A 25,126-nucleotide genomic window follows, 5' to 3' on the forward strand; every position below is an offset into this window, starting at 1 on the left:
AGATTGTGGGGATGTAATCATTGAGACACAGATGCGTCCTCTTATTAAGGCAAAGGGTACGGTGTGCTGCTGCTAATCCAAGTGCTGAGTGCTTGTCTAATGGAGGGAAGACATGGGCTCTTTAATCCATCAAATTGTTTATCTTGTTCATAAGTACCACCTGTGCCTACCTGTATACCTATCCATTTGATGCCGTATGACACAGCTGTATGCTCTTGGTAGACTATCAATAGAGTATATAAAAAAATATTTGATTTTGGATTATAGTTATCCTGATATGAAAGTTATACTGACAACCCAAGTCCCTGATCCCACACACTATGTGCGTGCGGAAGGGAATGGTGGTGCCACAGGGCTCTGAAGCAAATCTATTTACATGTGCACTGGTAGGGTGCTCCAAATCTCTGATCCCACACCCTATGTGAGTGCAAACGGGAATGGGGGCACCACAGGTTCTGCTGTAAGTCTGTGCACATGTGCCCTGGTAGGGTACCCTAATCCCACACCGTGTGTGCATGCAAATAGGAATGGGGTGCCACAGGGATCTGCTGCAAGTGTGTCTACATGTGCCTCCCGGGCCCAGACTCTGTGCATGCAAACCTGGGTGCATGTGGGGAAGGGGCACACCATGGGGCTCTGCTGCAAGTCTGTGTACATGTACTCCAGTAGGGTGGCTCACTATATATGGGTATGGGATGAGGGATATGGGGGACTCCACCTGCACACGGACTTAACATTCTACTCACTAGGACAAGCTTATCAGGGCTATTCAATCCTACACATGCGGCAACCTTAGTCCGCTTGCTTAAGCTTCTCACATCTGATACTAAGTACTACTTAGTTGAATGGTCAAGTTTTCTCTCCATGGCTTCCGTTACATGGAAAACCTACTTACTTCACTTTGAATGTACAGTTATACTTCTTTTCCTAAGCACTAGAATTATCTAAACCCCCCGTGGAGATGAGACCCGTACCATTGAAGATTTAGCCTTGAAAAGTCACTAGAGGTGACGAAACACATGATAGCTGCCTTTCCTAATAATATGTAACAACTGAAAGTACATCAAGGACGTTATTGTAACACAATAAACTTTGTAGCCTCAATCAAAGAATAACTCCGATTATGGTTTACTGATATATTTATTGATGCCATCCATTCCAAATGATTTCATTTGATACGGTGGGTTGGTAACCCACTGAGAACGGTTTCCTGGGTAGCAGGAAACCCGTTAACACTTTAGCACCAACTCTCTGACCCTAGGTGGATTATACTTTGCCCTTTACTGAATTATATTTAGGAGTTGAGTTATATGTACTACTACTACTACTCCTCCTCTTTGATTTCACATAAACATCTCGTGTTTGTTGTAATAGTCTATAAGACAGTTTACAAATTCAAACATGATGTTTGTGGCACACTCACCAGGTAATCATTGTCCCTGCAGGACGCAAATAAATGCACGCAGATGGCAAAAGGGGGTCCCAGGGGAAGCTTGCCCAGCTGTGTACTGCTTTAAACCCTGGTGTGTCCTTAACATCTTGGGTAAGTGCTTAAACAGCATTCATGCATCAGTGTGCTGTGTGTGTTGAAGGTTAAGCACGTGGTGGGGCGCACAACAGTTCCCAAGATTGCCCGTTTTTCGCTGAGCAACGAGGTTGACAATGAATGGCCACGGACGCATTTCTCCTCCATACCACATAAATGAATGCATGACATAAGTGAAACTTAACAAATCCCGACCCACGCTAATCATAACTTGTTTCCTTTATTTGTAAATTTGGCGCAGTTTAAAAATCACATCAGCAGGTTCTCGCAGGGCTCCGCTTCAGCATGGAGGCTAAACAGCTGCCATGTTTGTTTACAGACTTCTTTGACCCTAAAAGTGGTTGCCCCAGCACCAAATCAAATCAAATCATTAACATTTATAAAGCGCGCTACTCACCCGTGCGGGTCTAAAGGCGCTAGGGGAAAAAGGGGGGGTTATCGCTGCTCGAACAGCCAGGTCTTTAGGAGTCTCCGGAAAGCGGAGTGGTCCTGGGTGGTCCTGAGGCTGGTGGGGAGGGAGTTCCAGGTCTTGGCCGCCAGGAAGGAGAAAGATCTCCCACCCGCCGTGGAGCGGCGGATGCGAGGGACAGCAGCGAGTGCGAGGCCAGAGGAGCGGAGGAGGCGGGTGGGGACGTAGAAGCTGAGGCGTCTGTTGAGGTATTCCGGTCCCTTGTCGTGGAGGGCTTTGTGTGCGTGGGTGAGAAGTCGGAAGGTGATCCTTTTGCTGACTGGGAGCCAATGCAGGTGTCTCAGGTGTGCGGAGATGTGGCTGCTGCGGGGTATGTCGAGGATGAGGCGGGCCGAGGCGTTTTGAATGCGTTGCAGGCGATTTTGGAGTTTGGCTGTGGTCCCGACGTAGAGGGTGTTGCCGTAGTCCAGGCGGCTCGTGACGAGGGCGTGGGTCACGGTTTTTCTGGTGTCGGCGGGGATCCAGGGGAAGATCTTGCGGAGCATGCGGAGGGTGAGGAAGCAGGCGGAGGACACGGCGTTGACTTGCTTGGTCATGGTGAGAAGAGGGTCCAAGATGAAGCCGAGGTTGCGGGCGTGGTCTGTGGGGGTCGGTGCGGTGCCGAGGGCCGTGGGCCACCAGGAGTCGTCCCAGGCGGACGGGGTGTTGCCGAGGATGAGGACTTCCGTTTTTTCAGAGTTCAGCTTTAGGCGGCTGAGCCTCATCCAATCTGCGACGTCCTTCATACCCTCTTGTAGGTTGGCCTTGGCGCTGGCGGGGTCCTTGGTGAGGGAGAGTATAAGTTGGGTGTCGTGGGCGTAGGAGGTGATGATGATGTTGTGCTTGCGTACGATGTTGGCGAGGGGGCTCATGTAGACATTGAAGAGTGTCGGGCTGAGTGATGAGCCTTGGGGTACGCCGCAGATGATCTCGGTGGGTTCTGAGCGAAACGGAGGGAGGTAAACTCTTTGGGAACGGTTTGCGAGGAAGGAGGCGATCCAGTCCAGGGCCTGGCCTTGGATCCTGGTGGAGCGGAGGCGAGTGATTAGGGTGCGGTGACAGACGGTGTCAAAGGCAGCCGAGAGGTCGAGCAGAATGAGGGCGACTGTTTCACCGTTGTCCATCAGGGTTCTGATGTCGTCAGTGACTGAGATGAGGGCGGTTGCAGTGCTGTGGTTGGTTCGGAATCCGGTTTGTGAGGGGTCGAGCAGGTTGTTGTCTTCCAGGAAGGTGGTCAGCTGTTTGTTGACGGTCTTTTCTATTACTTTGGCTGGGAAAGGCAGAAGAGAGATGGGGCGGAAGTTTTTCAGGTCGCTCGGGTCAGCCGTAGGTTTCTTTAGTAGGGCGTTGACTTCGGCGTGTTTCCAGCATTCAGGGAAGGTAGCAGAAGAAAAAGAAGAGTTGATGATGGTCTGGAGGTGCGGGGCGATGATGTCGTCGGCTTTGTTAAAGATGAAGTGCGGGCAGGGGTCCGAAGGGGCGCCGGAGTGGATAGAGTTAATGATGGATTTGGTTTCTTCCGTGTTGATGTGGGTCCAGTTGTTGAGGGTGATGGCCGTGGATGCCGGTTTGGTGGTGTTTGGTTGGGTCTGGTGTCCGAAGCTGTCGCGGAGGTCGCTAATCTTGCGATGGAAGAAAGTGGCGAGGGATTTGCACAAATCCTGTGAGGGCGTGACGGCGTTGGGGTTGGAGAACTCCTTGACGATGCTGAAGAGTTCTCTGCTGTTGTGTCTGTTTTTGTCCAGTCTGTCGGTGAAAAAGTTCCTTTTGGCAGCGCGGATCAGGTGGTGGTGTTCGCGGGTAGCGTTCTTGAGGGCGGTCATGTTGTCAGCGGTGTGGTCCTTGCGCCAGGCTTTCTCAAGGGCGAGACAAGTTTTCTTTGATTCTTTGAGGGTGTCAGAGAACCAGAGAGGTTTTTTGGTGTTGGTCTGTCGATGCGTGCATTGGAGGGGAGCAAGGATGTCTGCGCAGTTGGAGATCCAGTTTGTGAGGTTGAGGGCTGCGTCGTTGGGGTCGGTGGTGAGGGTGGGTTGGTTGGCGGCGAGTGCGGAGAAGAGTTGCTCTTCGGGGATCTTGTTCCACTGTCGACGAGGGATGGGTTGGGTGCGGAGGTGGCGGGTCTCGCGTCGGAATGTGAAGTGGACGCAGCTGTGGTCGGTCCAGTGTAGGGCGGAGGCGTGGCTGAAGAAGACGTGTTTGCTGGCGGAGAAGATGGGGTCGAGCGTGTGTCCGGCGATGTGCGTGGCGGTGTTCACCAGTTGTTTGAGGCCGAGGTTGGCGAGGTTGTCGAGCAGGGTGGTGGTGTTGGGGTCGTTGTTTTGTTCCAGATGGAAGTTGAGGTCGCCTAGGAGGATGTAGTCCGGAGAGGCGAGGGCGTGCGGGGAGATGAAGTCGGCGATGGCGTCGCTGAAAGGGGCGCGTGGCCCGGGAGGACGGTAGACGGTAGACCAAGATAGATATGCGCATCCATCTCAGAAACCTGTCCCTGCAGCTTAAAAAGTGATCCGGCAATATCAAGGGGCGAGAAGGAGAAAAAGCTGTGACAAAAGGGGAAATGCACAATTTTTAAACCATTATTAAAAATTAGACCATTCCCCGCCAAGTGCCACCCATCACTCATCTTATTAAGATGTAGTGTCTGTCCAGGAATGATTACGGTTTGCCACCAGCCCTCATCCAGCAGGAAAGACCATATCTGCAGCAGGAAAGGTCGGATCCGCTCCACAGGATATCAAGCTGGGGAGCTGCAAGAGGCTAAGTGACTCTAACCGCGTTGCTCTTATCGAGCAGAGAAATCGGGCATGGCAGGCCGGTATGCCGTTAAAGTAACACCCCGGACATTCATCTTTGGGTTGCACTTCACTTGCCGGTTTTGTAAGAGAGGTGAGAAGGGCGGAGGTGTTGTGTGACTCACTTAGCATGAGCCACGTTTGCTAGGCCTGTCCACCATTTGTTATGGTCAAGCCAGGGTATAAAATAGGAGCCTGATAGGGACCCATTTCAATGTTGGACCTGGCCCACTTTAAGCCCTGGGCATTATGGGTTTATGGTGCCAGTCTGTGTACTTGTATCAGAGGAGAGTGCCACACTGGTATTTGATCCCACCAAATGTGTGGACGTAAGCAGGGACGCCAGGGACCACTGCTCCGAGACTGTATATGCACCACTGGACTGTGCCACAGTACTCGAGACCGACAGCGTGTGCACATGCCAGGCTCTCCTTCAGTGCCCTGCGTATGAATGCAGAGCTGGGTGCCAATGGGTCCTGCTCGCACAGCATGTGCACATTTAGGTGAAAGTGCCACTCTGCTCTTCTTTAGTGCCCTACTTGTGCATCCAGTGTGCAGTGAGTGCCAATGGGTTCTGCTCCCCTTCACTTACTTGTTCACACCAATCACAACTACTCCATCCGTGGCACCCTGGTCTACCGACCACCCGGCCCCCACCCAGCATTAATCGACAACATTGTTGACATTGCCACCCCCTCAGGCCCTGACGTCCAACGACTACCTCCTCCTCAGTGACCTGAATTTCCACCTCGAGGACTACAACGATCCAAACACCACTGCTCAACTCGACAACCTCACCACCCTCAGCCTCAGACAGCTGATCACCGCACCCATGTACATCGCAGGACACACACTGGACCCCATCTTCACCTCAAGCAACCGGATTACCATCGAGACCATCTCCACCCCAGACTGGAACGACCACTGCTGCCTACACTTCACCATCACCGCACTCAGTAGCCGCATCCACGCCCACAGGATCCCCCACGGGAAATGGAACGAAATAACAAATGAGCAACTCACCACAACTCTCGCCAAATACCTCCCGCCTCCCTACGATGACACCAACACTGCAGCGTCAATCTCAACGCACGGATCACCGAATGTACTTACAATCTAGCCCCCCTCTGTCTGACTGCGGCCAAGCACATACCAAATAAAGCCAGCTGGTTCACCACCGAACTCCAAGAATCCAAACGCACCCGCAGGCGCCCAGAGAAAAAATGGAGGAATAGCCAAATCAGCGAAGACCTCACCTCCTTCAGAGCCGCAACCGCCATCCACCGCCGACACCTCAAGAATGCAAAAAAGAACACACTCAGGGAATGCATCAACTCCTCCTCACACAACAAAAAGTAACTTTTCGCAGTCATAGAGTTCACAAATCCCACCTCCAAAGTCACCAGCACCACCATGTTGCAAGACCTCTGCAACAAACTCACCACCTTCTTCCAAAGTAAGATCCAAGACATCTATGACAGCTTCCTCCATGAAAACCAACCCAGCACCAGAACCTACGACTAACCCACTACCCCCGAAACCCACCCAGACCATCCACAGTTGGTCCACACTCACCACAGAGGAAACAGAAAGCATCATGAACAGCACCCACTCCGGAGCCCCCACGGACCCTTTCCCAAACAACATCTACGTCAGAGCCAGCACATCCATCGCACCTGAGCTCTGAAACACGATAAACCGCTCCATCAACACTGGCACCTTCCCCAAGGACTGGAAGCACGCCGAAGTACACCCCCTCCTGAAGAAACCCTTGGCAGACCTATTAGAGCTAAAGAACTTACGGCCCATCTCACTGCTACCCTACCCGGCCAAAGTACTGGAGAAAGCCATCAACACACAACTACGAAATTTCATCGAGGTCAACAACTCTCTGGATAGCTCCCAGTCTGGGTTCAGCAGCAACCACAGCACGGAGACAGCTCTTCTTGCAGCCACCGACGACATCCGATCACTTCTGGACCGCGGCCACACTGCAGCACTCATACTCGTAGACCTCTCAGCAGCCTTTGGCACGGACTACCACAGCACACTACGCACCAGACTCCACGGCATAGGAATCCATTGGACAGCCCTGAAATTGATCCACTCCTTCCTCTCTGGAAGGACTCAGAGGGTCAGGCTCCCTCCCTACAGTTCCAAACCTAGAGGAGTCAGTCCCTCAAGGATCCTCTCTGAGTCCAACTCTTTTCAACATATACATGACCCTACTCACAGCCATTGTCACAAGCCACAGAATGAACATTGTGTCATATACCAATGACATATAATTCATCATTTCCCTCACCGAAGACCCGGGCACAGACAAAAGGAACATCCACCCGGGAATGGAAGCTGTCGCCACCTAGATGAGAGAAAGCTGCCTCAAGCTCAACTCTGATAAGACAGAGCTCATCATTTTCGGAAATGCCACTTCAGCATGGGACGACTCCTGGTCGCCCCATCTCTCAGCACCCGCCTTCACCAACTGAGCACGCCCACAACCTAGGCATCATCCTTGACTCCTCCCTATCTATAACCCAACAGGTTAACTCAGTCATCTCCTCCTGCTGGCACACCCTTTGCAAACTGTGGAAAATTTTCACATGGATCCCAGCAAACTGCCGCAGGACAGTCACCCATGCCTTAGTCACAAGGAAGCTTGAGCACGGCAACGCTCTCTACGTCGGCACCACCACGAGAAACATCAAAAAGCTGCAACTCATCCAGAACGCAACCGCCAGACTAGTCCTTAACCTCCCATGCCAAGAACATATCTCCCAGCACCTGAGGACCCTCCTCTGGCTCCCGATAGAAAAACAAATCTCCTTCAAGCTACTCACCCACATGTAAAAAGCCATACACAACGTCGGACTGGCCTACCTGAAACACCACTTCTCCTTCCACACTCCCGCCAGATCCCTCCGCCTCTCTCAACTGGCTCTGGTCACTATCCCTCACATTGGAAAACAATTGCCAGCAGACAATCCTTCACCTACATCGCAGCAAAGAGCTGGAACAACCTGCACCTATACCTCAGACAAAGCCCATCGCTCACCATCTTCGTGAAGAACTTCAAGATGTGGCTCTTAGGATGAGGCTCCACACCTCCCAATCCCCCCCCCCTCCAAAACCCTTGAAACCCTCACGGGTGAGTAGCCACACTTTACAAATACTGATTGATTGCATGTGTGCGCACACGCTGCAGGTGAATGTGCCACGAGTGTTGGCTTCCTAGATCCATTAACAGAAGCCACAGAAGAGTGCATCACTGGGGCCTTGCACACTCGTGACGAGGAAAGTTCCACAGGCCGTGCTTCTAAAACCTGTGTTCCTGCACCAAGCAGAGAGGGCGTTACTTAGGTTTTCGTGCCAGATTTTTGCACACGCATCGAGCACACAGCTGTGTGCAAGTGGAGGGGGAAGAGGTGCGTATAAAGTGGCGGGGTTGGTGTTACAGAAGTTTGCTTCTAAACAAGGGTTCACAGGCTTCGTACACTACTACACTTTCACCAAGCACGCTGTTTTACATTCTAGGCATCCGCCTCCCCTTCTCCGCGACTAGTTCTCAATGGTTCGGTGAGTCCAGTAAATAGTCCATGAATGTTGAAACTCAGTCACAAAAGTCCAAGCGTGAGTGCAAACATAAATTTTTTCACAAACGCTGTGCTCTCTACCAGTTTGAGCAATCGTTATGTTTTTCGTGAATGAGAAGCCTGTGTTGCCCCCGAATGACGACTTGCGGTATTTCGCTACAGAAATGGGAATAGTGCCAGTGTGCATGATGAAAGGTGAAGCACAGCAGTCGTGAAGCTGGCACCACGGCCACCGTGTTAATAACAGGCGCAGAGCCTCCTGGTGTGGCCACGATGGTGACCCATGAAAGCAGCAATCGATTTACAAGGGAAGAAAACGAGAGAAGGACTAGGAAAAAGTCGAAGATGTGTGAAGGATGGGCGATATGTCTCAGATTTTTTTTTTCTCAATTTACAATTAAATATACAGCTGCGCAAAGTTCTTACCAACGAAAAAAATACAAATGTAATTTTACGTCGAAAAATAGATTTGTATAACAAACAGCTACTTATTATTTAACCAGGGCAAGGAATAGCAGCAAACAACTTGTGGACAAGCAAAATAAAAAATAAAAAGTCCCTGCGAATGAAGAGATCAAGACAAAAGCTGAAAGATAGCTGAAGTTAGGCTCTGCTCTGTGGGAGGAAACAAAGGACAATCAGGAGGGACGAAGAAGGGACATTAACCAATCCAGTGCTTAATTTGTCAATAAAAATGTGCGGGTGCCCAAAGCTTGCCTCTGAAACCCACGGCTGCTGCAATTAAATGTGCGAGCACGGAATACTGAGGCAGAGTAATCCTGAAGCCATCTCAGCCTCATTAATCCATTTACAGCCACTCCCTGACCCTTCAGCTCACTCTTGAAGCATCCTGCTTTCCTCCTTTGAGGCGCTTTCCCCTTCCTCCATATTTCCCATATGTGACCTTTGCTCGCAGTAAATGCTTGAGGCAGAAAAAAAGTGCTGGCCCTCACAAATTAGTGCCAGTGTCCCGCACCGGGAACCACCGGCTCAAATTAAGCACTGAACCAATTGTGGGCAAAAAACTTTTTAAAGGACAATCATAGTAACAAATAAAAATCCAATGTGAGGGCTATTATCCACAAAGTGTGTACAATAGATCGAGAGACAGCACGCGCTGTTTTAGCTCTACCTAAAAGGAGAAAATAGTAAAGGATGCTCAAGGCTCCGGAAAGCGAAGGGAAAAACATACAGGTGTCTCTGAGGTAGGAAAGGGAACATAAGAACACCAACTACACGACCAGCACATAAAAAAAAATTGTTAATGACGTATGCTTTTTTAAATATATATATTTACATATAACTGTTTCATTTGGCGTTGAAAACACCATATGTATTCTGAAGCCGTCTAAAATGCAGTGACAGCTTCATAAATTTCAACACAAGTGCTAACAAGCATTGGCAAAGTGGTACATAACCCTGAGAAGACGTTTGGCGGCATTTCAAGCAACCCCACAGACTTTGGCTGCTCTCTGCTGATGACGGGCTAAACCTAGAAACACGTGTCCAGAGATACACAGCACTTGCTGCACCTACTTAGGTGAAAGACTTTTGATTACTTTTTCAACACAAAACAAAGTGACTGCATTTACCATGATGCATTGGGGCTAACTCTTTGCTGGAGTGTGAGGCAGTGTGCTCCCTTTTTTCTTTTTGTCCAATAACTGCTCCCTTGAGCTAACGAGCTGACGAGCTCTGGTGAGGCACCTGTGCGCCAGTGAGTGGTACATAAACCTGAGAAGACTTTTGGCGGCATTTCAAGCAACCCCACAGACTTTGGCTGCTCTCTGCTGATGACGGGCTAAACCTAGAAACACGTGTCCAGAGATACACAGCACTTGCTGCACCTACTTAGGTGAAAGACTTTTGATTACTTTTTCAACACAAAACAAAGTGACTGCATTTACCATGATGCATTGGGGCTAACTCTTTGCTGGAGTGTGAGGCAGTGTGCTCCCTTTTTTCTTTTTGTCCAATAACTGCTCCCTTGAGCTAACGAGCTGACGAGCTCTGGTGAGGCACCTGTGCGCCAGTGAGTGGTACATAAACCTGAGAAGACTTTTGGCGGCATTTCAAGCAACCCCACAGACTTTGGCTGCTCTCTGCTGATGACGGGCTAAACCTAGAAACACGTGTCCAGAGATACACAGCACTTGCTGCACCTACTTAGGTGAAAGACTTTTGATTACTTTTTCAACACAAAACAAAGTGACTGCATTTACCATGATGCATTGGGGCTAACTCTTTGCTGGAGTGTGAGGCAGTGTGCTCCCTTTTTTCTTTTTGTCCAATGACTGCTCCCTTGAGCTAACGAGCTGACGAGGTCTGGTGAGGCACCTGTGCGCAAGTGAGTGGTACATAAACCTGAGAAGACTTTTGGCGGCATTTCAAGCAACCCCACAGACTTTGGCTGCTCTCTGCTGATGACGGGCTAAACCTAGAAACACGTGTCCAGAGATACACAGCACTTGCTGCACCTACTTAGGTGAAAGACTTTTGATTACTTTTTCAACACAAAACAAAGTGACTGCATTTACCATGATGCATTGGGGCTAACTCTTTGCTGGAGTGTGAGGCAGTGTGCTCCCTTTCTTCTTTTTGTGCAAAGCCAATATGTCTCGCTTTGGAGACATATTGGCTTTCCCAACGTATTTTCTTGATGCTGTATAGCACCTAAGCATATGATGGGCAGCATGAAGGATTTTTTTAAAAATTTGGTTTAACTAAGGATAATAAAACGCACACTACGACGACTCAAATAAGGGACAAAGGCATTTCTAAGATATTGCTCTCTATAGTATATAACACCCCAGATCCTGGCACACTAGAGGAGGACGGCTGGGTGTAAGCCAAGCTGGCTTTAGGCTAACACAATGCAAATGCCTACATATAGTAAATTACAGGCCTACAAGACTGCACAATATGAATCCTGTCCTGGACCTGCACTGCCTAAGCTGCAAAAACACACACAGGAACGTTTTAAGCATAGTATTGGAATGCCCGCCTGTACAAACATACTGGTGCTTCATGTATAATATTCTCACTCAGGTCGCCACCAGTGATCATCTGAGCCCACAGTGATCCTGTTGTGGCTATTGGATGAATGGTGGAGACAGTAGATACAATAGGCTGCTAGTAATAGTGGGCCTCTTCCTGGCTAAAAGAGGCCTTGCCCGACCCTGGAGAGCGGAGGCACCGCCCACAATGGACAACTGGTCGCGCAGAATGGGCTACTGCGGCACCGCTGAACACTACGTATATAAAGGCGGTGGTGCCCCAAAAAACAGAGTAAAATCTGGGGGGCCTGTACTGTATATTCCTCGACTGGCATGTTATGAGTGTTTATAATACATGGTGGATTAAATATCTGGGCTAGGAGTTCAAAACAAATAATGTCGAATATATTGTTCTGTATACCGTGATGTGTCAGCAGTTACATATGTTTGCAAAACCAATAAACAGATTTGTTAACATTTAAAAAAAAAAGCAGGAGTCATGTCATTTTGTAGGCGAGTGCATGCTTTAAACATTTATGCATGCAGGCGTGCAGGATGATTCGCAGCCCAGCAGCCAAGTCACACTTTTATGTTTATTAAATGGCAAAGGAGTCCGACAGAGGGTAAGGGAGGACACCAACATTAGTGAAAGGGAGAGCCAGGGACCAACAAGAGCAACAATAGGGGGTGGGGTGGTTTTACAGAAAGATAGACGAGAGGGGTTAAAAGAGCATCAGTGGTTGCCACAAGTACACAGATGAGTGCGCGACGTGGGAGGCACACAAGGTTACCAGCAAGAGTTGAGGTGGGAAACAAAAGCACACAGGTAAGAGTGACATGAGGGTGGGAGAAGAGAAGCACATTCTGAGATGGCCTGCGAACACATGCACTCTTCTGGCGCTTTTAAAAAGTAACTCCAATAGCGAGACCAGTGGAAGGATACAAGCACTTCGAGCGTGCACCGGTAAGGGCCAAAGACAAGAAAAGGATGTGAAGCTAGCACATGCTGACCAGAGAGAAGGAAGTAAATGAGAGTGACAATGAAGCCAACCAATGGGTAAGCATGGGGCGGGCTACTAAGCCCATTGTAAGCTAGAAAAATGTCTCGCAAGCACAGCAAATGGGTTGCCTAAATAGGGCACAGAGTGTTAGCTCCTGTTTTGGCTCTTGCAGCAATTAGGAGATGATTGTAAATAATATTATATATATATGTATATATATATATATAGATATAGATATATATAGACACACACACACAAATATGTACAAAAATACACAAACATTAAATGAAAAAAAAACAAAGATTAAACCTTTGTTAGTTAGGAAAACTTTATTCTTTCTATATAAACCAAACTTAAAACTACACAATAAATTAAAATTCTAAACTTATACCATTAACATATACTTTTACGCAACACCTTCAAAATATTATAATTCAAGCATCTCTATAAACAGTGTATTCAACTTGTTGGGCAAACTACATTAACTATAACTCGTGCCTTTTCCATGCACTGCTTATACAATTTTATAACATATGACCTATACCATATATTATTCACAATAATGCTTGTGGAAATTGCACATCACTTGTGAGAACACAGTGCATGGTAGAGTGGCAAACATTTTTATGTATGTGTGTGTGTATTATAGACAAAATAGATGCAGGATGTGATTAGAGTAAATACGTTTCATTTGATGTATACTGGAAAACAACTGAAAACTGAGAAATCACATTGGAAGAAACCAGATGATGGAAAAAATATTAAGGCAAAATCTAAAATTACATTAACATTGGGGGAAGTTACGGGTAGTGATTTTTTGGGTTTAGGGGTGTTTGACATATAGGGAGAGAAAGGGCTTTTAGGGTTCAGAATGAGTGGGGGTTCAGTGTTCAGGGATGGGTGCAGTTTAAGCATCGGGAGGGGCTTTTAGAGTGCAAGGATAGATAGAGTTTCTAAGTTGTGAAGAGGCAAGCAGTGCAAGGTGTTTAAGTGTGGTGAGTGGTAGGCGAAATAAACAAATCTGAAGCAATCATTTGATAATGTAAAATATATAACTCCAAAGTAATGGCCACTGAAGTAAAACACTGAGAAAATACCTCCAATAGAAATGTTTCTGAAAGTAAGAATTAAAACCATTGCATTTGGTCCTTAAAAAATGAGCATCCAAAAGCCAATTACAGGAAAAATAAAATACCTGCTTATAACAGGTGACTCTTCAGAGTGATCCTCCATTTCTTCATCCAAGTGACAGAACAGCAGCCACTTCATTATTGCTTCTTTAAAAGAAAGTCCTGCAAGCCCATCACAAGCACCTTGCTCCATTCCTTTTTCAATAGTATTTGGTAGCACGCAGTTAGTCAATGCTAATGCCAAACAACTAACTGCCGCTCTGTAACAAAATAAAGCAAACACTGTAAGATAATTAATGAGGCTCGATCCATACCAGGAGTGTCTTCAACACAGTACACAAATTCTACATCAATATTGAAACAAAAATTAAGTAGTATTGCTCCCTTTTACTAATGATAGTAAAATATGGAGTAATTGAAAAAGAATCAAAATACTCAGCTAACATCCAAGTAAGAGGGATTTGTGAAAATTAATCCTCCAATTAAAGCAAAATTGCCCAGTGCCTGTACATATATAGCCCATCATTATCAATTTCGTCCAGGCTTTGAGAAAGTCAGAGATTTTGGGTCACTGTCTGATCTCGCCCATGTCAGCCACCTTCCCCCACTCCTATATCTGTCTCAAACAAAATTCAGGCTTTCAATCACGAAAGCCAAAAAATCCACTCCTAAAGATGCCAATCCAGAAAGCAAATTACAATACAAAAACATTTAATGGTTACTTGCTTTAACATCCTGTACATGAATAGCAGGTCTCTTATTTTGGAGTAGCTATCCTGTATTTTTTTTTTTTGCACATTCATAAAAGTTTTCTATATTAAATATATTTTTTTTCCAATGCAGATTAGCTGACCTCTTATTTTACATTTTGAAAACTTAATAACTTCTGACTGATAATCTGCCCCTAAATTCCCATTTTCTGCAAGTAAAGGTGAGCAATGTAATGTATGCCTCAGTGATATCCATCCAAATTTATGGCTCATGGAGACATACAATGGGAATTTCAGAGGCACAAGTAAGCGAGGGCTAAGCCAAGCAAAATCGAGACATGACTAGACTTCATCAGTTAAGGCTTGAATTGAACAAGCGGACCCACTTTAAAGAATGCAACAGAAGTTGTGTTAAAAATGAATTACATCCTAAGGAGCAAAACAAAGGTGAAAGGTAAATACAGAATCCATGGTTTACTGATCTGGTTTAAATAAAACCTACTAGAACACTGCCATCCCAGGTTTACATAAACAAAAAAACATAGGTTCTTATTTAGGGTCTGGCAAACAGGGTATTCCATCTCAAACATTGCATACTCTATATTCGATGGGGTCTATATTATAGCAGGCAGGACATCAGTCATGTGTTTGACAGAAACCCTGCATACGGCACATAGTTCATGCTGAGCAGCGTTAGTGTGAGCCTTCACTGGCATGCCAATATTTATGTGTATACCGTGCACAGGGAAAAGTTTGCAGAAGATATTGTGACACGAAAGGTTTAACTAGCTTAGGCAGTCTTGATGAGTGGAAATGCATGCAGAAAACCCATGTACTGTGCGGAGCCCGTGCTGAAAATATTTTGTCAGGGCTCGAAAAATCATAAAACTTTTACTAAACCTGCAGGTCGAGTAACTTAAATAATCTACTCGACCTAACTGTAATGCATTTGACCTGTAAACGGGTCTCAAATTGTGTGATCCTAGGCAAATAGTTTACAGAATCACCTTCTTTTTCCTTCTCACATATGATTGCACTTTCAAATATGTGAGCTCAGCATTTCTGCAATACAAAAAACCTCTTTTGTTTGATTAAGTAGACTAAAGTTTGCTGTATGCATCACAAGAATCTAGCCCACATACCCATGACGTCAAGCCCACATAACCTAGGACTTCTTTTAGTTTACTAACAACATTGCCATCAGGGCAGGAGTACATATCAGTTTGTTTAAACACTCAATTTTAATAAATAGATTACTAAACCATGATGTGGTAACATATTTTCATCTACACACAGTAACGTTCCAAGAATTTTCTAAAAACCTCCCCTCTAACTTGCAGCTTTACTAATAAACTATATAATGTATCAACAATCTTTGAAAATTGGGTTTGAGAAAACACATCCTTTGCACATCAACACCTAAAGTATTCTGATTTGCTTTCATCCTATTAAAATATTTTTTTCATCACACAAATATAAAGAAGGGCTTTCACAACTGCTGAAATATATTTTGAAATGTTTGCACAGTTGACTTAGTCATTATAATGTTGTGTGTTAGGAAAAACCTGTCTGTGAACAGAGAGCAAACGTGACATAAGAACAAGATTTAAAGGCATCTTTTTTTGCCCCTCCACTTTTTAAACTGAACAGAACACCTGTTCAATCTCAACTCAAGTAAGTATTAAAAATAGCTCGACCTGATCAAATAAGACTCGTCAATGTGAGTGGTCGAGTGGATGTTTCGAGCCCTGTTTGTGTATTGTATCAAGCTGCACTGAGCTTGAGATACTGGTTTTTAACATTCCGTAGACATCATTATTTATTAAGACTTACTGTACCAGTCAGCCATGTGAATCATGGGAAGACATACCATTGAGGGTGTACGGACACTGAGGAAGCTTGGGAGCATGATTGATGAGTACCAGTAAGAACAAAGCTGTACGAACTGATAATAGTGTAAGAACTTTAAAAAAGGGAACAGAATGTTGTGCAAGCCAGTTTTTAGGATGTATAAGGAGGGGTGGCAGTTGCCTTGTGGAAGCTCACAGATGGGAGTTGTGCAGAGCTGCCATCGTCCACCAACAACCTCCTGTCATTGTTTCGAGGGAGAGAGAGAGAGAGCAAGGCAGTCGGAGTGGTGTTAAGTTCCAGGGGAGAAGGGCCACATTCTCCTACTTTATCTTGACCTATAGAATTGTTCAGCTGCTTTTAATTTATTGCATTGTGAATGAGTCAAGACAGTTCCTTTCTTATGCTCTCGTTGTGCCAGCACTGCACTATAAATATACATGCCATTGTTCTGCATTCACTATTAACTAGTGTTATTTATGCAGCCATACTGTTGTTTTAGTACTGAAGTCATATTCATTGCTGCATCTCTGATTAACTGCACTGCAATAGATTCCAGGCAGTGTTTTTTACTACCATTGTGCTATTAGTGCACTGTATACTTGTATTTGGCCATTGGGTTCAGCATCTAGGGTGAAAGGTTAGATATTCCTGTGTTAGTCTAAGTGACAGATTTACCTTTGTGCCTTAATTCACTGAAGCATGACTGATTACAGCACCTAGCTGCTAACATATAACCATAATTGCATATATATATATATGTATATGTATATATATATATATATATATATGTATATATATATATATATATATATATATACTTAAAAAAACAAGGCTTACAGGGGCGTTATAGTTACGCTGTCACTTTAAAATGTACAAAACAATAGATATTCACCTGTTATAATAGGAGTACCCTCAAGTAAGTAACTCGTGCCCTAAGGTAACTAACTCGTGTCCTCGCCATGCACAGTATTTAGTCAAAAATGTCAAGGTTGTTATCAAAGATGTCATGAGTGACATAATTTGTGGGGTAATTAGCAGTGCATGGTAAGGGCGCAAGTTATATTTACCTTTAGGCATGAGTTATAGTTACTTGAGTTAACTATAACAGATGAATTTCTACAGTTTTGTACGTTTAAAAAGTGAGCCTAACTATAACGTCCCTGTAACCTTCGTTTTTTTAAGTGAATTTCTTTTATTTTTATATCCCATTTCCTAACTATAACGATCCCTGTAACCTTTGTTTTTTTCAGTGAATTTCTATATTTATTTTTTACTGTATAGAAATTTTCATTACTATACATTAACCTAACGACCACGGTGTACAGCCTTTGGCAGTGAGCGGTGAAAGATGGCAGTCTGTCTGTGGCCAGGCCCTGACGCCAACCTTCTATAAGCACCTAACGTTGCGCTGTGCATGACATGGGCTGTAGCCAGACCCAGCGGCCAACAACCTTAACCATCCAACCCCACTCTGTGCACGGCCCTTTGGTCGTAGCCTGTCTCTCTGGGTATGACAATAGGTGTATCTGGGGGTGCAGGTGGCTGTGAGAGTATCTGTCTAGGTGTGAGAGTGCATACATCAGTGTATTAGTGGGAGCGTTAGTGTGTGCAAGGGTCTGTAAGTAGGTGCATGTGGGTTTTAGTGGGTGAGAGTCTGAGTGGGTCTGTGACATTGTGCATCAGTGTCTGAGTAGGTCCATGAGTGGGGGTGCAAGGGTGTGAGTGGGGCTGTGAGTGGGTGCACTATGGTTTGCGTGGCTCTGTGAGGGGGTGCATGAGTGTGCATAAGGGTCTGAGTGTGTGTGTGAGAAAGATTAAAAAGGATAACAGAGAGAAACAGAGTGAGAGGGAGCGCAATAGAGATTTTTAGGTTCTGATGGATTAGATACTTAGAATGAGATATTTCTGGACACATTCAAAAGAAAAATGTATTTGTCAATTAAAAAGAGTGTGATCACCTTCCAGCATGAATCTTAAACTTCTGAAGTTTAAAAGAAATTAAAGACGGAAAACTACCACGGACACACCTGGCGTAGAACCCTCAACTTTCAGTGTAAGGACCTGAGACCTTAACCATTATGCTACAGGTGACTCCTCACTGTTGAATTACATACCTAATATATGACATTCAACCCAAAGATTGCGATAGCACACATACGTGAATGTTTCATCATTAGAAAGGTTTAACAGTCAAAACAGTAGTAAATAAACAACACACTGCCATGTGATACTAGGATTTCAATCTTCAGCCTCAGTAATGGTCCAAGACCTTGACCATTAGGCTAGAAGTGACTCTCTTCTGCACTGTATCAAAAACCAACTGTAATGATGGACGACAAACAGGTGAGAACAATCCTTTATTTAGAGGATTCACGGTTTGTTACAGGAGCCAATGTCGGCGAACCAAAACCCCAAGCCGTAGACCACCTCCAACTGCCGCCTCCGAACCCTGCGCTCCCCGCATTCCCTTATGATGTAGATCTACATTCAATCTACGCGTCACACATATTTCCCCTTATCAAAAACAAAAAACAAAAATCTTAATATTATTTTTTCTTTCCCATACAAAAACAATACATAATATATATATATATATATATATATATATATATATATATATATATATATATATATATATACACACATTTTTTTTCAAAATTTAAGTACCATAACAACTACTTATTTACTTCCCATCACAAACACATTGAAATGTCCTGGTAAGTTCCTTTCTCTCTGACTTTTTTGAATAGGTATCATGCTATTCTCACAATCCCTAGACTTACTCATCAACACAACCAGAACACACCTCATCTGATTGCACTATGGAGTTGTCTCCCCATAAGGAATAGTTTCTTACCTGTAACTCCAGTTCTCTTGTAGAGGTATTTCCATGATAGTCGTAAGCGTTGAATAGTTTTGCCCACTTGCGGGGACCCCGGAGCACTTTTTCCAATATAACTTCTTAAGTGTCTATGTTTGCCTTACTTCAGGAAGGCCTGCCAAGTCACTTAAGAATGTCGATATGCAGCCTAGAGGAAAGGCTACAGTGTCCAAAATTCTTCATCCAGTTTGCTTTTAAAAAGGGACAAATTTGAGATTCATGCATTTAAATGCCTGAATGAATGAAAAATTTGCAGAAAAATTCCTTCACAAACCTTTTTATATTGCAAAACACTGATGGAGTGCAGGGCAGTGTAGCCCATAGGCTGCCATTAGTAATGAAGAAAAAGGAGACGGTGCCTTTAAGAGCAGCCAGTCCTCCAGAATCCCATCATGCCTAGAGAGAGGCAGTTACCTCAGTTCTTTTTTCCGGATCCTGCTGACAGGACCCTGGAGCATTGAGCTCGAACTATTTAGGTTTTTTCTTCTAAAATACAGTTAAAATTTCGATGACAACTGCTTCACTTGACGTCTTTTGACTTTCCCTCTTGATTTTTGTCTTTTTCTGACTGGAATTAAGGCTTTTTTCCCAGTAAAATGCCTTCTTTATTCGACAAGTGTCAACGATGTGGCAGAAAAAAGGCCAAAACAGACCCTCACGAGGTCTGTATCATCTGTCTGCCGTCTTCACACATACCTGCCTCCAGTAACATCTGCAAAACATTTTCGAGGCGCACCCTGCGTAACAGGGAGAAGATTTTCCTTCCAGGGAGAGCAGAGAGACGAGGCCAGGAAACCAGTGGGGCCTCTGAGCGAGGGGAAGATCAGTTTTCCACTAGAGCTCTTTCCTCCGCCCCCAGTGGACGTGGAAGGTCTGAGAGGCGTTCTTCTGCCAGAAAACGGTTTCAGTCCAGGTCGACGTCGAGAGGAGGTACGGCACCGACATGCACCAGGGTCCCCGCAAGCAGGCGGAACTATTCAACACTTATGACTATACATGGAAATCCCCTACGAGAGAAGTAGTCATTAGCTTCATCTGGATCCTTGCACTCCTTCCCTTCGGGAATACCACATGCTTTAAACAAACTCACGTGCCGCAAATTACGTATTTTCACATCTTGAAGTTGAACAGCACCATCCAAAACCTTCACAACCTACGGGCACTCACTGATGCAATTTGGGTAGATGCATTTCCATTGACAAATTTGCAGGAATTGATGTCCTCCATTGGAGATACTAAAGTATCTTCAACTATTGATTTGGCGAGTGCATATCATCAAATACATTTGAATTCTGAGTCTAAACATTGTACAGCGTTTATCACACCAGAAGGAATGTTCCAGTATAAAAGGATGCCATTTGAAATGGCTAGTGCATCTGCAGTTTTCCAAAGGGAGTTATCCAAAATTCTTTCAAATGTAAAGGATGCAAAAGTGTGCAAAAGTGTTTCAAGACAATATATTAGTATATGGAAAAGATAGAATCGAGCATGACAGTAATTTAAAGGCAGTATTGCAGTCACTGAGAGACTATGGACTAACTGTTAAAGATCAAAAGTGCAAATTTGGAGAAAGCCGGCTGGAATATTTATGCCATATTATCTCTAAGGATAATATTTGGCCTAAGATTAGTCATGTGGAGGCAATTCGTTAAGCTCCAGAACCTAAATGCAAGGAACAATTGATATCATTTTTAACGTTAGTGGAATTTTATTCTCGTTTTGGAGAACCTCCATGCTTTGCTGAGGACAAATGTGACATTTTACTTGGAACAAATACACGTCAAGGAATTTGCAACTATAAAGGAAGAAATTGTGAATGCATCCTGTCTAAGATTGTTTGATAGAACTGCTGAATGTACTATATCAACATTCCATCTATGCGTCACAGCAACTATAACATTTGAACCAAACATCTTGCTAGGCTGAATCTTCTAAGTCATTTTATAGAGAGACCATTGCAATAACAATCTTCCCCTCCCCCCCACCCCCACCAGTTCTATCTGTAAAAGCCCCAGGGAGGTGGTGGTCCCAGGAAGGTGTTTTTTTCTAGGGACTTGGCTGAAGCAGAGTCCCAAGACGGTTGCCAACACTTTCTGGTTTGAAGTGTAGGCAGCCAATCAGAGCTGTGAATTTACTGTGCAAAAGCTCTTAATCTTTGCGAAGTCGTTGCGGCCAGAGATATACAAATTTATTTTCCCTTTAATGTCTTCAAAACTACTGAATGGATTTACATAAAAAAAACAATCTGCACACGGAAAGCTAGCTTTCTGCCAAATTTGGTGCAATTCCGTCCAGTGGTTCAGGCTGTAGCTTTGTTCAAAAGACTGATGGGATTAACATGGTAAACACAACTTTTTTGACCCCACCTCTCTCTTTTTTCTAGGCAGCCGCTTGCCGGACCACCCCGAAACTTTCTATGCGCAACAATAATCAGTGAGGTACTTTTTTGGAAACTTTTGTGAAGATTCGTCAAATGGTGTCAAAGATAAAGGCAAGTCAAAAAACACTTTTTCTATGGAAACATGGTCCTAACTAAAACTACTTAGTGGTGACCGCCACTAGGTAATACACACATTTGTACTAGTGTTATTCATTCAACTAGCCTGCTGTTAAACTATCATTGCCAATATATGTGCTTATTCTAGTGTTTTATTAAAGTCATATTACATTAGCTACATGTTTGTGTTGCTTCTTACTGAGTGTTTTTATTGATTTGTACCTGATTGACAGCACTTGGGTTGGTTGCCAGTAGCCATTCAAAAACAATGTGGCTTGCCATGATCTAAATGCAGAAAGTCAGAACATTTTCCTAGCACACATTTACCTTGACGGCTTGCAAGCAGTTCCAGAAAATATTCTCCATAGTTCCTGGTTTAGAGGGATCAGGCCTCCCTGAATGATGGCACCTAGTAGTCCAAAACTTTCATTTTCAAGCTGCTGGGAGCTTACACTGCGCAGGACATTCGCCCATACTTTCATCCACACTTTCTGTAGGTCCACTTTCTGTGAAGCGCTGATGTCCTGTTTCTGGCTTTGGCAAGAGGCAACTTCTGTAAGGCACTGAATCACATATTGCGCCCGCTCACCCCGTCGCTGTTGAGAGAGCAGCTGGTGCAGGACCGTCAGCATTGCAGCCAGCTCACTGTTAGGCAGGCTAAGTGGATACTTTGAGATGAGGCAAGATGTAATTTGCAACCTAGAATTCAAAGTAACAATAATCAAATATTCGGTTAAATTACAACTTAAAATATGAATTCCAGAAACTTTCAGGTCTATATCCAGGACGAAAGGAAGAAGTAAAGAAAATTATGTGGACAAAAGCTTTACGTGGAGGGGAAAAATAAGAAAAATGAAAAATACAGTTTGCACCATTACATTTCATTCGCAGCCTATAAAGACTATGTCAACAATTGAGGCTGGTTTACCAACTTATTTTATGGAAAAAGAGAACTCCAGCTATCTCTAACGAGACCTAATTATTGTTATTCATTAACATGTAAATGTTATCTTGGAATTACACCAACTATTCAACAGATTACAGTTGCTGGATTCTTTTTCACCATGCAGTGTATGCAAATCACATTTCAAAAATGCAATCAATTATAAAAATATATTGACATTTAAGTATGTTTTAAAGAAAACCAAGGTTGTGTTTTCTCCCTCTTTGCAGTTGCTGTAAGTAAATAATAATCATAAGAAGCCACTACAAGTCTTGAAATAGATACACTAACAGCAGAACATCAAAAATATCTAAACCCAAAAACCAAGCCATCCAAACAAGATGCTTATGCACAGGAAAGACTTGGGTGAAGTCAGTGATATCAATAGGTCTCCGGTGACTTATCTAAATTTCAGGACCAACTTGATTCTAACTTTTAAGGGACAGTTGATACAAAAGTGAGCCAGTCTCCACTACATGTCCTAAAGTGCAACGGTACCCAGTACTACAGTGGGGTACCAATAGCAGCTCAAGGTAGCACTAGAAGACACTGGCCAGCGCTATGAGAGAAAAAAGGGGCGGTGACAACGTTAGCTGATGATATCTGAGGAATCAAAAGGGCCAATAATAATAGTGCAAACAGTACCAGATGCAGCAGAATTTTGTCCAGTCACTGGACTTAATCTCTCCCAGTGGAGGTCAAAGGACCAACAGTCTGCTGGTCCTTCTGGAGTAGCGGAGGAGGGGCACAGGATAATTAATCTATGATGCGCCCTCACCTGTCTTACACCGAAAGAAGCAGCAGTTCCTCAATATTCATGTCTCTCTTGATTTCCTCCTTCCTTGAGATGTCCTCAGGTGGACCTTACAGTGAAGCGGCCGTCGTGATTAGATCACACCTATTTGCAGTGCACTCCAGCTCCGTATACAAGCAGGTAGGTCTTCCTTCTCTTAGTAGTAAATAAATACATTGGCTACCCAAAATCAGGTCTAGTCTGGAGGAAGAACAGCAACTGTGTAAGTATCCATCCAGGTCCACTAGTCATTCCTCGTTACGTGGTGTGTAGGCCTCCTCAGTGCCTGGTCAGGGGAGCCGTACATATTCCCGTCCTTTGACCAAGGCACAGTGGTTAACAGTGGCTATGTACTTTTTAAGAGGGCCAAGGTTTCTGAAAATCATTGGAAGGATGGGGGGTTCTTTTCACATGCGGTGCCCAGCACCATTATCTGGAGCTCCTTTGTATCGGGACATGGCCACGAAACAGAAAATGGCAAATTGGCAAATTGGTGAGTTGCCCTCAGGCAAGAAAAACGTGCTCTAAAACAAAAAGAATAAGCTGGCTACCAACCCCGTCTACCAGACAAGGCAGCTGTGTAGAGGAGAGACAGGCGTGTGTGCCCAATGTAATACAGCACTTACTAGTCCCACATACAATGTACATGTCTTAGATATAATTAAACTATACAGCTACAATGTTCCAAACGTAAATTCTTTCAGAAAAAGGAGTTTTACCAGCATATAAATTGCAACACATACATGCAGCTTAAACCAACATTTAATGTCTCAAATAATATCCATAAACCGAGTCATATTGAAATATACAATTTATTTCTCATCTTTGGATACAAAATTTATTAAAAATAGTTGCCCCAAAACACCCAAGAGAATATTGTGTATTAAAGAAGTGCTTGTGATAAAAAAGGGAAAGAAGATTAAAATAAATCTATCTAGTATATTATATACAAATTATGTACATAAGAGCCTGTCAGTTGGCCATTCTACAACAAAAGAATATCACATTGTGTGGGAGTAAAGTGTCCGAATCACTATTGCGCCATAGTGATCCCAAAACCATTCAAGGCTCAATCTAAGTCATCAACGTTTCGACTCAGCAAAATAAATAGGGTCAACTCTCGCCACAAATGCGGGTCTTCATCTAAAATCTTTCATGACACAATTAGTAACATTCATCAAGCTGGTACAATGATCACTTTGCTTTTGGATTCCAATATCTCCATACCTTGGTATTTAGAAAGGAGGGACCCATATAACCTTCCCTTTATTCACTCCCAGGGAATTACCATCATCAATTTCAAAGAATTTGTTTGATTTAACATCAATGCATAAAATAATTAAGGTCACTTGGCGTTCTAAATCCAAACCATATGTCTACTTTGCACGCCACGGAGGTACAACGCTTCCGCTCCCCTGGCCCTATTTATTTCACAGAGTCGAAACGTTGACAACTTAGGTTGAGCCTGGATTGGTTTTGGGATCACCAAGAAGCAATAGTGATTCAGACACTTCACCCTAACAAAATGTGATATATATTCTTTTGTTGTAGAATGGTTAACAGATAGGCTCTTATGTGCATAATTTGTATATAATAAAGATAGATTTATTTTAATCTTTTTTCCCTTTTTTATCACGAGCACTTCTTACGTACACAATATTCTCTTGGGTGTTTTAGGGAAACTATTTTTAATACATTTTGTATCCAAAGATAAGAAATAAATTGTATATTTCAATATGAATAAGTAAATGATTATTATTTGAGACATTAAATGTGGGTTTATGCTGCATGTATGTGTTGCAATTTATATGCTGGTAAAACTCATTTTTTTTTTTTTTAAGAATTTCCGTTTGGACCATTGTAGCTGTATAGCATGATTTACCCAGGTCCTTCAGGTTACTAATGGATTACCCTCTGTGTATTTAATAGTTTCTTAGATATAATTAAG

General features: G+C 44.1%; 1 protein-coding gene across 1 annotated transcript in view; it reads right to left on the minus strand.

The window, feature by feature from the left end:
- ATM (ATM serine/threonine kinase) overlaps window positions 1–25,126 on the minus strand; it is a 1,319,133-nt gene that overhangs the window by 1,108,768 nt on the left and 185,239 nt on the right. The window contains exons 10-11 of the mRNA XM_069202321.1: window positions 21,770–22,141; window positions 13,569–13,763 (exon numbers count right to left, since the gene is read on the minus strand). Of these exons, the coding sequence (XP_069058422.1) occupies window positions 13,569–13,763; window positions 21,770–22,141 (567 nt within the window). The remainder of the gene's footprint in view (window positions 1–13,568; window positions 13,764–21,769; window positions 22,142–25,126) is intronic.

This window comes from Pleurodeles waltl, chromosome 8 (genome assembly GCF_031143425.1).
Source record: "Pleurodeles waltl isolate 20211129_DDA chromosome 8, aPleWal1.hap1.20221129, whole genome shotgun sequence".
Lineage (NCBI taxonomy): Eukaryota > Metazoa > Chordata > Amphibia > Caudata > Salamandridae > Pleurodeles > Pleurodeles waltl.